General features: G+C 42.8%; 1 protein-coding gene across 1 annotated transcript; it reads left to right on the top strand.

Annotated features, from left to right (window-relative positions):
- Positions 1-6,842: 6,842 nt before the first annotated feature.
- Positions 6,843-14,108, top strand: angptl5 (angiopoietin-like 5). Its single transcript, XM_080779935.1, has 8 exons — positions 6,843-6,961; positions 9,003-9,174; positions 9,391-9,494; positions 9,930-10,023; positions 10,282-10,385; positions 10,747-10,867; positions 11,456-11,641; positions 12,246-14,108. Exons 1-8 carry the CDS (start codon positions 6,905-6,907, stop codon positions 12,557-12,559), a joined length of 1,152 nt encoding a protein of 383 aa, XP_080636061.1. The 5' UTR covers positions 6,843-6,904; the 3' UTR covers positions 12,560-14,108.

The following is a 14,108-nucleotide window of genomic DNA, read 5'->3' as shown; positions in this document are numbered from 1 at the left end:
TATGGGCACGTCTGAAACGCATGTCTGTGTATATGTATATACAGGGTATATATCATGTACTATGTATGTACTATGTAGCTACAGTATATAAATAGCAGTCACATAAGTCCATAAGTAGCTGCAGTGGTTGGCAGTATAGTGAACAATAAAGTGTTGTATAATACTGAATAACATGGCAATGGTGACCAGTCAACTCTGCAGTCTTCTTACATTTTTTAGATGATACAATATAGAAAGGCTTAAACTTATTATAAAATAATGTAAATGATAAAAATGCATACAAAGAGGCCATAACAATATTGTATATCAGGAGCTCATAAAATAAAATAAATAAAAATACATTCATGTTGAGGGGTGGCCCACCACTTTTCCTTCCATAACACACCTGTAGGTAGCAACCTTTCTTTTTGTATATAAAAAATTACATTATTTCATTGTTTCTTTAAAACATATACATTTCAAATAGGATTTTGTGAACTGATTACAGCTGATTCCAAACCTTTAAATCACATTAGATGTGAGATGATTACACTTGAAAAAGAACACCACAAAATATTAGAGTTTAAAATATCAAACCGGTTGCCAAAAACACAGTGAAATTAAAATACCAGACCAATGTAACATTCTGTGACTAAATACAAAAACAAACAACAGAAATATCAGTTAGAAATAGGAAGATGGTAACTGAAGGCAATTTCAGCTAATTCTGAAATGCAAACATCTGGCATAGGAGATCTTTATGATGACAGATATATGAAGATATGACATGAAGTTATACAGTACATAGTTGCAAAGCGCAAATACAATATATAGTATACATGTAATACTGCATGTATTTAGGTACGTATTATAATTGTGTTGTTATTAAGTGTAAAATAAGCAATATAATGATAGTGTACAGTTTGTGAACTGTAGAGGGGTCTGTACCTTTTCCCCTCACTGTATATCACTGTTTCTTTTCCCTTTTTACCTCCTTTATGATGAATTCCCGTTCTGCTCTTTGGCTTTATAGAAGTGTATATTTGTACGTCTCAAAATGTTTTGATGAATTGTCTGAATTGTGTTTGTATTGAGTTGTGCTTGAATTGTACTGTAATTCTGCAAACTGTTAATACATAAATCAATCAATCAATGTAGCAAGCAGGGTTTGCTGTCTGAATGGTAAACTGTGGGTGGGTTGTAGAAAACTAGAAGGTTGAGAAATTCCATTAGCCCATTGTTGAGATTGATGTACAATAAATTGTTGGATGACAAGTGGAGGAATCTGTAGAGAAAATCCTGATTGGCGACTGGAATACGGACATGCATCGTAAGGAAGTGCCTGTGTTTAAATCGTTTAGTCGGCTCTGTGATCTGCATGGTTTCAGCCAGCTAATTACCCAACCCACAAGAGTGTGTGATTCTACTCAAACTGTCATTGATCTCATTCTGACCTCGGACAAATCCAGAATCTCCAAGAAAGGGGTTATTGTATGTGGGCTCAGTGATCATTTTATGATTTTCTGTACCCGCAAAATACAGAAACTAAAATTTGACTGTCACAAAACAGTCATATCTAGGGACCTCAAAACCTACTCTAGTGAGGCCTTTAACCTAGAACTGGAGAGACTGGATTGGTCCGATGTGCTCAGGAGCTCACTAGTCGAAGAAGCATGGCTTGGCTTTAAAACCAAATTTACAACAGTACTAAACAACATGGCTCCTCTGAGAACCATCAGGGTCAAAACCCGCTCGGAGCCATGGATGAATTCGGACATACTGACTGCAATGAAAGCCAGAGACAACAAATGCTCTGAACTTCTTAAATGCAAGTCCAAGCTAGCTAAGCGCTTCGACAGTGATCTCCAAACCAAACTGTGCATCCTTAAAACCCAATGTAACAAGCTAAGAAACGGTGTAATTGCCATGACCAAATCAGCCAAAAGTAACTTTATCAATGATAAAACCGAGGAAATCAAAAACAATCCTCGGGAGCTCTGGAAGCTACTAAACAACCAACTAGGCTGTGGTCAGAAACTTAAAACCAGGTTTACTAACATAAACATCAAATCAAATAACACCCTCATCACTGACAAGGTTGATGTAGCCAATCACTTGAACATCTTCTTTACAAACATTGCAACAATGCTGGTTAACAAACTGCCCTCCCACTCTGGGCGTTTTGGTGTAGAGCACATCAAAGGCTTCTACAAAAACCTAGGTGTTTGTAAAGATGATTTTAAAATGACAATGGTAACAACTGAGGAGGTACTTAAGAAACTGAGTGCCCTCCAACCCCACAAGGCCACTGGCCATGACAATATTCCCTCCAAATTTCTCAGAGACTCAGCCATTTCCATAGCTCCAGTCATCACCCACATAGTTAACCTCTCCATCAAACAAGGACAGGTCCCCAGAGATTTTAAACTGGCCAAAGTAACCCCCCTGTACAAAAAAGGGAGCAAATTAGAACCCGGCAACTACCGCCCTATTTCTATTCTAAGCTCCATCTCGAAAGTGATGGAAAAAATAGTCTATGAACAGGTTGAAAAGTATCTTGCCACTAATAAATTGTTGTACGAGTTCCAATCTGGTTTCAGAACATCCCACTCCACTGACACATGCCTTCTCTATTTGAGCGACCACATCAAACACGAGGTGGATGCTGGAAAATACTGCGGCATGGTCATGCTGGACCTCCAAAAGGCTTTTGACACCGTGAACCACTCCATACTGGTTAACAAGCTTAAAGCTATTGGTTTTGATAGCACATCAGTGAGCTGGATGCAATCCTACCTGGAGGGGAGAGAACAGATGGTGGAAGTGAACGGAACACTGTCCCCCCCCCTCCCAGTGAGCTGTGGCGTCCCACAAGGAAGCATACTAGGGCCTTTACTGTTCCTAATATATGTAAACGACATGACTTCAGCTTGTGACTGCAACTTGTTCCTGTTCGCAGACGACTCAGCACTGCTGGTCTCGGACAGGAACAAACTGCAGGTTGAAAAGACCCTCAGCTCTGAACTCGGTAGAATCTGCACCTGGCTCGCTGATAACAAACTATCCTTACACCTGGGAAAAACTGAATCCATTCTCTTCGGATCAAATAGTAATCTCAAAAAGGCAGATGGCTTCTTGGTTAGAGTTGGTGATGATATTATCACACGGAAGGATCAAATTACCTACCTAGGTTCCATCCTGGAGGCCAATCTTTCCGGTGATAAGATGGCCACCAACGTAATCAAAAAAGTCAATCAAAGAACAAGATTCCTCTACAGGATCTCCTCACTGGTCGACAAAAACACCTTGAAGACCTTAACAGGAGCCCTTGTACAAGGTTTCTTTGACTATGCATCCACCTCCTGGTACCACAGCACCTCAAAGGCCCTTAAAACAAGGCTCCAGACCTCCCAAAACAAACTGGTCAGGCTCCTACTTGGCCTCACCCCCCGAACCCACCTCACCCCTGCCCACTTTGACAGGCTGGGATGGCTTAGGGTCGACGACAGAGTACAGCATCTTGCAATGGGTCTGGTCCACAAGATTAGATACACCACCAAGATACCCATGTACCTGTCTAAATACTTCCTTAATGTAAACGAAGTCCACACCCACAACACCAGAGGGAGTGCAACAAACCATGTACAACCCAGATTCGGCACAAACAAGGGACTAAATTCTTTTCGCTCCTATGCGACCAAAATGTGGAACGCCCTACCAACAGTCATTAAGACATGTGAATCCCTTGGCTCCTTCAAAACTGCTCTCAAAGGGCACCTACGGATGGCTGCAATTCGAAACTGGCCTCTGTAAAAGCTGAATTTGTATCTGGATTGTACTATGTTTTTGTATGGACGTGGTGTTGGGTGCCTGCACATATGCACACATGGCATCAACGCATGGTGTTGTGTGCAGGCGCCCTACACTCTGTCTTTGTACTATGGATTGTACTATGTTTTTGTATGGACGTGGTGTTGGGTGCCTGCACATATGCACACATGGCATCAACGCATGGTGTTGTGTGCAGGCGCCCTACACTCTGTCTTTCGTTCTCTTTTCTTTTATCCCCCTGTTCCCCTCACTGTATATATACTTTTTTTCCCTTTTCGCTTCCTATATGATGAATTCCTGTTCTGTTCTTTAACTACATAGAAGTGTCTATTTGTTTGTCTCTAAATGTTTTGATGAATTGAACAATGTGGACCCTGTTGTAAACAAGTGTAAGGCTTAATTGGGTCGTCCACTCACAGTTAACAGTCTTTGTATTGAGTTTGTGCTTGAAATGTACTGTAATTCTGCAAACTGTTAATAAAGATTTCAATCAATCAATCAATCAAGTACAGGGATATATAGATACAGTATGTAATACATTACTGAAGACAATAGATGGCACTATCACACTTTAAAAAGGTTAATCAATCTCTGCTCTTTTTAAATATCTGCTGTCTGGAAGAAACCATGAAAAAACATCCAGCTCAAGAGGAGTTAGGAGGTTTGTGTCTAAGCACTTTAAACATTTTCATTGGTTTTCATTTGTTTAACCAACACACAGACTTAAAGGGTGTTCAATAGAAATTATTTATGCAAAAAGAAATAGAGTTTCTTCCGGATAGCAATGATATTATGTAGCACAATCCTTTATATGCACAGAATCGAATCGTTATTGTGCGTCACAGTAAAGTTTTGCACATACAGCATGTGAAATTAGCTGGCACCGGGGACCTTCTGATTCCCAGACGGCTTAATCTCTACTCTACCCAGTACGTACCCACTCAGCTATGGCTGCCCACACAGAGAGTGAGTGAGTGAGTGAGTGAGTGAGTGAGTGAGTGAGTGAGTGAGTGTGTGTGTGTGTGTGTGTGTGTGTGTGTGTGTGTGTGTGTGTGTGTGTGTGTGTGTGTGTGTGTGTGTGCACACGAAGGAACAGGGTTCATCCCAATGATCCCATTTCTCTGGGTTAGTCAGAAGAATGCTACAACAACAACTGCCAATTCAAGGTCGGGCAAGCACGTGTAGCAGAGTGGCCCTGCCTGTACTAGAACTGTACTCCCTTGACCCTTGGTCATGGGCGGTAAATGTTTGATTACCCATGGATTCAAATCCAGGTAGTCATATTGGAGGCTCATGATCGAGGATTGAGTTTTCTAGTGGAGGGTGGGGGTCAAACATGCAGAACAGTAGAACCCTTTGGCTGAATGGTGCATGTTTTGTTCCCCATGTTCGAGGCAGGCAAGAATTGAATCCAAGTGGATCATACAAGTGTACCATCAGATGAGACTTGAGTGCTGGCTTACAAACACATAAGAGCATTTAACCACTTAAACCCCATATAGTTGAGCGGAGACCCTCAGGGCTATATGCTAGTGTTTTTGTTTTCTGTTATTGTGGGGAAAGCTTTCGCTGAACATAGCCGATCGACAAGCTTGTCGAATGTGCTACATTACGGATGCTGCTGGGGTTTTCGTGGTTAAATAAGAAATGTTTCCTCTTGTCAAAGTCAGATGTGACATGTCCCATGTCATTCATTCACATGAATAATAGACTACTTTACGAGCGTGCGTAACATTGCACAGATGTAACATCCCATATGGGTTCAGGCACCAGGCACTACACACATTCCAAACACCAACCATGTCCATAAACATAGAGGCACTCAGGATAGAGACATTGCTTCTCCATGGCACTCTTAAGCCGGTGTACACTTCGCCATATGGTGGTGTGGCACAAAAAACAGAGGATCTACAAGCTCACCCAAGTAGTCGCAGATGTGTCATGGGGACTCTGGTGAGCTTGTAGATCTACTATTTTCGGCATGTGCCTACGCCATCACACAACAGAGCTAAATTAAGCATGACAACACAGCCTGCATGGCTCCAGCTGTACCTGGACTGGAATGTGTTGCCCTTCTGCTGCTGTTGCCATTCACTTTTCCTCACCTCTTAACTGTCCAATTAATACGAGTAATTGGTCTGACTTTCCGAGAAGCCGTTTTCAGATGTCTGACTCAGTGGTTTCATGGGGAGCGGGGGGATGGGGGGCAGCAGAGGGAGGGTGACGCAGGGCAGCTAATACACACTGAGATGGACATGTTGCTTTCTGAGAGACACACAGAGAGAGAGAGAGAGGGGGGGGGGGGGGAGAGAGGGGGAGGGAGAGAGAGAGGGATTTACACATTACTACGAGGTGTCCCATTTCCCTCTTACATCTGGTTTTCATGCTGGAGGCAGGATACAGCCGTGAAGCAATAAAACAACAATGCTTAGTAAAGGAGAGAGAGAGAGAGAGAGAGGCCAATAGAATGCCAGGAAGGACCACAGGTAGTCACTTTCAACCACAGATCTGGGGCCAGCAATCCCTGCCCTTTGGAATGGATAGAAAAGGCATACTTCTGATCTCATGTCAGTTAACTTTTGGGACTCATCTGCCACATAAAACGGTTGGTCCATTTGAAAAGTGAAGGTAATTAATTAAGGGAATAAAAAATCACACTTGTGTAAAGTGAGGGGCACCTTTTGGGGAACACACAAACATAACGTCGCGGGGGGGAATAGGCCTACTTAAAGCAAACATAAAAGTCCATAGACTTGGCTGCTACATGACGTCATGGGGGGCACACATGAAGTTGGAGGGGTTGGCAATAAACTAAAGAGTGCAGGAATGAATGAATGAATGAATGAATCATTAAAGGTAAGGCGTGTAGGTATGGAAGAATAGAATGGAACAGACCTTTTTCTGGAGAGAGAGAGACAGAGACAGGCAAAGAGAGAGAGAGAGAGAGAGAGAGAGAGAGAGAGAGAGAGAGAGAGAGAGAGAGAGAGGAGCCAGGGGCGCCTGCTGGTGAGGAAATGAACACGTTCACAAACACGTTCGTTGAGGACAGCACCACAGCTGCAGACATACAGACGGATAGTCAGACGGTGCAAAAATGATGTGGATAACCCTGCTCCTTTTGCTTCATCTGCCTTTTATCGCCACCATACAGGTATCCATACATAGTACATACAGCATGCAATGTTTATTTACTTGAGTGAGTTGTAGCTTGTCACTCAGTGCTCTCTATTCTGCACCAGCTGAGATTGAAAAGCTGGGAATATATAGCACCGTCCTACTGTCTGGAAAAAGTGACTGAGCTGTAGCTATAAACTGGCTGACAGACATTTAAAGTATTCTGGTGAGAGTGTCAGCTGATGATTCGAGCACCTTCTCTATAAGGATGGAAACTTTCATAAAATGTGTTGCTGACTGGTCATATTAGCTGTATCCACAGAATTATTGTTATGAAATGCTCCAGTTGTAGCAGTAAAAGCAGTTAATAACTAATAATTAATTTCCACATCGTTATTTATGAAAATGGAACTGATATTGTTTTCTAGATATTATGGACTAGGTAAATATCTGAAATTGCCCTACCTTTAAGACAAAAATAAAGATCTTTTCATTATTTTAATTGGTTCGATATTCTTTTAACCAACACAGACAAAGACAGACAAAAAAGATGGCTAAACTGGTGGAGGCAGCTGTTGGTTTGTGGTTGTCAGGTTTTTGTAACAGAAGCCCAGGGGCAAGTAATATATAAAAATATAAAAATAAAACTCAATCCCCTATCCCACCCTCCCCCCACCCACAATCCCAAGGATAGTCGGAAAAACAAAAAAATTATCTATATACACACACACACACACACACACACACACACACACACACACACACACACACACACACACACACACACACACACACACACACACACACACACACACACACACACACACACACACACACACACACACACACACAGACACAGCCACACACACACACACACACACAAAAATACATGCATACATCATTACAAAAAAGATAATAAAAAGAAGATTTTTCATAGCAGAGCAGATTTTGTTTCTGTTGTGGTTTACACGCAGAAGCACATTTTAATGCTCAAATCAAAAACCTAAAATAAATAATGGATTTAGGCGGTTTCTTCAGGACAGCAACGAAGTTCAAGGTGGGTTGGCCATCATTGGCTATTTTTAAATCTACAAAGCCTTACTAATTCTCAAGATTACTTTGTTTTAGACATTCCCACTGTTAGTTCTGAACTGGGTAAGACGGCCTTTTGTTACTATGGTCCTCACCTGTGTCTTGATGTGATCTTGAACTTGATTTCATTCACTTAATACTCTGAGATCTGACTGTACTTTTACAGTACATTCTGAAATGTCTATTATCTTGTAATTTGTGTTTAAATTGTTTGCCATGTTTACTGTAATCAGGGCATCAGTGGAAAAAAGGCTCTCAATTGACGTTCCGGAATAAATAGGCTAAAGCAGAGAGACACCAAACAATGAACCGACTAGGAAACCGACTAGGAAACAAGACTAATATACACAGGAGGGCTGATTACACATGAGAAACACATGGGGAAGACATGAACATAGAACCAAAACAACTAGAACAAGAACATAGAAATGCAACAGCTATAGGTCAATGAAGGTCAATCAGTGGATTTTCATGAAACTTACGCTATCCCGAAGAGAAGACGTTGGGTCAAAAAAGTAATTTGTGGCCTGGGCCGTGGCTCAGCGGTCCAGGCACCTTGGCCGGTAGCAGTGTGCCGCGGATTCGACTCCCGATCCCGACGGCCTTTACTGCATGTCAGTCCCCCATTTCCTGTCAGCCTACTGTCTGTCCCTCTATAAAAAAATATAAAATAAAGGTGAAAGCCGCAAAAAGAAAAGAACATTTAAAAAAGTAATTTGAATTGGGGTTGCCATGTTGACTCAGTGCACAGACCATGTTCTCCTTGTGAGCTGTTTGAATCCGACACCTGGTCTTGTCTCGCGTGTCTCTCCTCTATCTGCCCTTCGTTTCCTGGTATCTCAGTAATAAGGAATTTAAAAGAAATGTCAGAAACAACCAAGAGATGTAGAATAAGAGATGACGATGGTTTGTTCAATTACACCGTGTAGTTACATAATCACTGCCAATCATGCTGGTTGTAATTCTCATGCAATCTCTTTTGTTAGGACCCAGGAGGCCCTACCACTTTCAACCAATCCGAGATACTCAGTGATGACTTCCCTGAAGCCCATGTGAGAATCCAAAAGCCTCTGGGAGGGAGTAAAGGTCGGGAAGCATGTACAATCCCCTGTGACATCACTGCCAAACTGCTGAAAGATGAGAAACACTCACTTTGTGGTAAACTATCGTTTATTAATTTATCTTGATATATAATGACTTTTAACAAGAGTCCAGCTGATAATAAAATATATAATTTGGTATCATAAAATGCATGCTCGCGCTTGTGCATATATATGTGTGTGTGTGTGTGTGTGTGTGTGTGTGTGTGTGTGTGTGTGTGTGTGTGCGCGTGCGTAATAACATGCACACACATGCATTGCCATTGCCCTGCAGGCCATCTCCAGCAGTCTTTGCTGGTATATCTGCGGAGCACCAGGAAGCTGGTCAGAGACGTGATGGAGGAGCAGCAGCGATCCCTGGACTTCCTCACCTCGCAGGTGAAGCAGTCCTCTCAATCAGTGGCTCTCAACCTGTGAGTCTCGGGACCCCCAGGGGGTCCCCACATGACAGTAAAGTAGAGAGAAAGAAAGAAAGAAAGAAAGAAACATTACTGCATGAAAAGTTGTGAGCTAAATTGAACGCCACATCTCCTACATTCCCAGTGCATATCAGGGTGGGGCTCCCCAGTTCAAATATGATTATTTTGGGGGTCGCAGCCTGAAAAGGTTGAGAACCACTGCTCTAGATTTATTTCACTGGAATGAAATCCACATACGTCCAACAAGCACCTAATTAATGTCAGTATGTCACCCTCACTTCACATCACACAGACTGTTTTTGTACAGTCTGTAAAAAGGCATGTTTATAACTGAAGTGTGGATTAAAGCTGCAATCTGTGACTTTTACAATTCATTTAATGTTTATATTTCAAGGTAACGGAGCTGATGACTAAGGTGCAAACTCTCAGCTCAGAGGTGCAGAGGAGTAACACAGAAATGTACTCCATTAAGCCTGTGCAAGCCCACGGTAAGCTCCTACCCCCCCCCCCCACACACACACACACACACACACACACACACACACACACACACACACACACACACACACACACACACACACACACACACACACACACACACACACACACACACACACACACACACACACACACACACACACACACACACACACACACACACACACACACACACACACACACACACACACACACACACACACACACACACGTGTGATAATGGGTGAAAACGTGCATGTTGTTCTTAGGGCGAGACTGCAGTGACATCAAGGACAATCTGATCTCTGTGGTCCCCAAGATCCCCAGTGGCATTTACATTGTGCACCCAGAAAATACAGACTTTACCTTTGAGGTAAAACACTCACTCGCTTTTCCTTTTATTTTTGATGTTGTAATTTGTTTCAAAAAATGAATAAAAATGTAAGTGACAAAAAAACAACACTCACTCACTCGCTCGCTTGCTCGTTCACTCACCCCCTCACCACCACCTCCAATTAAATCATCATGACATCACCACAACAAAAAGTATTTCCTGGTGGATAACTCGGGCAGTGTTGCATTGTTATTGAGTATACAGTATATTATTGTGTTAAGTAAGAGTAGACTAGTAGCTAATGTGCTGGACACTTTATCTTATATTGTATTGGTATCCATAGACTTTCCAACCTGTTGGTTTAAACTTTAGAAACAGACTGATTTTGTCTACACTGCAGGTGTTCTGTGAGATGGACTACATGGGTGGTGGATGGACAGTGATGCAAAGGAGGACAGATGGCATGACTGACTTCAAACGCCCCTGGGCAGCCTACGTTGATGGCTTTGGACACCTTCCAGGTAATTCACTACGACTACTGTACCTTGCTTGTTGGAACACACAAGCATTTGTTATTGATTGATAACAGTTTGCAGAATTACAGTACATTTCAGCGCAAACTCAATACAAAGACTGTTAACTGTGAGTGGACGACCCAATAAAAGCATTACACTTGTTTACAAGAGGGTCCACCATGTTCAAATCATCAAAACATTTAGAGACGTACAAATAGACACTTCTATATAGCCAACGAACAGAACAGGAATTCATCATGAAGGAGGTAAAAAAGGGAAAAGAAACATATACAGCGAGGGGAAAAAGGGGTGGGTGGTGGGTTGTATGTACCACACTATAAACACGTACATTTGTATTTGTGTGTGGACTTGCATGTATGATTATGCGTGTGTCTGCGTCAGTTTGTGTTCCTATGTGCATGGGCATACATACGCGTGTCTGACTGTGTGTTCACATATACACACATGTTCATGTTACACCTGTTGGTGTGTGTGTGTGTGTGTGTGTGTGTGTGTGTGTGTGTGTGTGTGTGTGTGTGTGTGTGTGTGTGTGTGTGTGTGTGTGTGCGCGCGTGCGTGCGTACGTACGTACAGGAGAACACTGGTTGGGCCTGAGGCAGATCTTTAACATAGTGAACCAGAAGGAGACTCGTTTCCAGCTTCACGTCGCTCTGGTCTCACAGGATGACACAACCGCCTATGCTTCATACGATGACTTCAGCCTGGGCAATGACACACAGTTCTACAGTTTACACCTGGGCAGATACGCCGGCAGCGCAGGTAGAAATATACAACCCAAGACTCACACCGTATGTTCTAATGAATTCATGGACATTGTATACACTTGTATACTGTAGTGCATACATATATAATAGGAGACATGCACACACAAAGAACAAAATGTGTCCGTTTGTGTGTGTGCATGCGCGAATGTTTGTGTACCATCTGTATGCATGTTAGAACATGCACAAACATGGCCCAGTACATGTCTGTTTATCCCTCCACACACATACATTACAGCGTGTGTGTGTGTGTGTGTGTGTGTGTGTGTGTGTGTGTGTGTGTGTGTGTGTGTGTTTGCGTGCGTTTGCACTGTGTTTGTCTGGGAGTATATGTGCATCTGTGTGTGAGTGGGTAGAGAGTCCGTCTGGGAACTGGAAGGTGTGTCCCCCCCATCCCCGCTTGCCCAGTTTATGTGTCGAAGTGTGCCTGAGCAAGACACAACAGCTCCCCTCCGTCATTAGAGCCAACTGAGCAGCCATCAGCTAGGTGACACTGTAAAAGCATCACAGCCATGCCCATTCCCCAAGGGGAGAGGACCAAAAAAAGACTCCCTTTCACACATACACCATATATACTTATATGAGCCTGTATTTCCTTGCAGGCGATGCGTTCCGTGGCTACGAACAGGAGCAGAACCAGAACACGGCTCCGTTCAGCGCGTCAGACGTGGACAACGACGGCTGCGTTCCTTTCTGCTCCATGGACAACCGCACGGTGGAGAGCTGCAGCGCTCAGCACAACCACACCGGCTGGTGGTTCAACCAGTGTGGAATGGCCAACCTCAACGGCTCTCCGCAAGACCCAGAGCAGAGCAGGGACACGCAAATTCTCTGGGAAACCTGGACACGGAGCGGAGTTCCCCACAGCATCAAATCTGTGACTATGAAGATTAGAAGGATTACCACCAATAATTGATGAGAAAGGGAAAGAGAGAGAGAGAGAGACAGAATGCGAGAGAGAGAGAGACAGAATGCGAGAGAGAGAGAGAGAGAGAGAGGGGGGGGGTTGGAGGGAGAGGAGTAAAATAGAGAGACAAGAGAGTGTATGGTAGGCCTACAAATTGCACTGTATCGTTTGCAGCTCTGCACGACCTGATGTATAATAATAAAAGAGAACTGACATTGTTTTCCCAGTATCTCTCTGATCCCTTTCTTTGACAATTGTTCTGATCCTCTTTTAAATAAAGGAGAAAGGTCAGTCAGTCTCCTTTACTTATTTTTTAGGACAACACAACAAAATCCTCTGTGTTATAATTAACACAATAACAATAATTAATAAATTAATGATGAGAGCATACAGATTTTCCCTTACTAATATTAAAACACTTATTGCGACCGCAATTTACTATGAAAACATGCATTTCCCGTCAGTCAGTTCGTCCGTCCATCACCCCGTGCCTCCATATATGGTCATGCCTCGTGACATCACGTGACATCATCAGGGATGGAGATATCATCAATATTGGCCAGCAACTCTACATCTGACCTCAAACCCTTAGATCTCCATATATAGAGCTGACCTGTTCTGACATTCCATATCCTTATCCTTATTATCCATCCACATCCTTCCCCATCTGTCCTTTCTCTTCGATGTCTCCCTTGGCCAGTACAGAAATTGACGGCTGGAACGTTACATTTCATGTGCACACTGCTGTCAGTAGGCTAACTTTATAGTGCAAAATTATTTTCACATAGACCTACATACAGTATGTTTTATACTGTTTGAATATATCTAACCTGTTTTCCCATTAATATGTTTAATGGAAGTCAGGCACAAAAACAGTGTCCCACATGGCCACGTGACGCCTTACGTCGTCAGTGCCCTAAACAAACATTAAAGTCCATATGTTGCGTTCACACGGGCAGACGCAACGACGCAGTCTACCATTCATTGTCAATGGAAGGCAGCTTCATGACGATACAAAGACGCAATGATGTAGCTGCTCTAAATTATACTCTCATTCGTCTTTGTGTCTGAACCCGTGTGAACGCACCAATAGACTTGGCAGGCAAACGATTTATTCAATGCTCTAAACAAACACTAAAAAACCCATAGACTTGGCGTAATCTTCAAAAACCATATGCATTGAAGGGGCTAGCACCCGTCAGAAATAGTTTGATGAGATATTTATCTCTCTGAATTGCTGAAACCTTATGTTCCCACAAGGACCCTTAGGTCCTCTGACCAGCTTCTCCTGGTGGTGCCTAAAACCAGGCTGAAGCTCATGGGAAACGGGCTTTTGCAGTGGCAGCTCCCAAGCTTTGGAATGAGCTGCCTCAGTCTGCACATAAGACTAGCCCCCACCCTTCAGGTGTTTAAATCTTTAAATTCTTTGGCATTTCCAAGCATAGTATGAGCTGTTTTTGATGATGAAAGTGACACTGTGTATGTTGTTTGTTTTTAAATGAAGTTGTGGTTTTTATTATTTTATTGTAAAGCACTTTGGTACAACTTTGTTATTTAA

This window comes from Protomyctophum bolini (genome assembly GCF_963924005.1).
Source record: "Protomyctophum bolini genome assembly, chromosome: 13".
Classification (NCBI taxonomy): Eukaryota; Metazoa; Chordata; class Actinopteri; order Myctophiformes; family Myctophidae; genus Protomyctophum; species Protomyctophum bolini.
The sequence above is the reverse complement of the archived record's forward strand: the minus strand, read 5'-3'. Positions and strand labels throughout refer to the sequence as shown.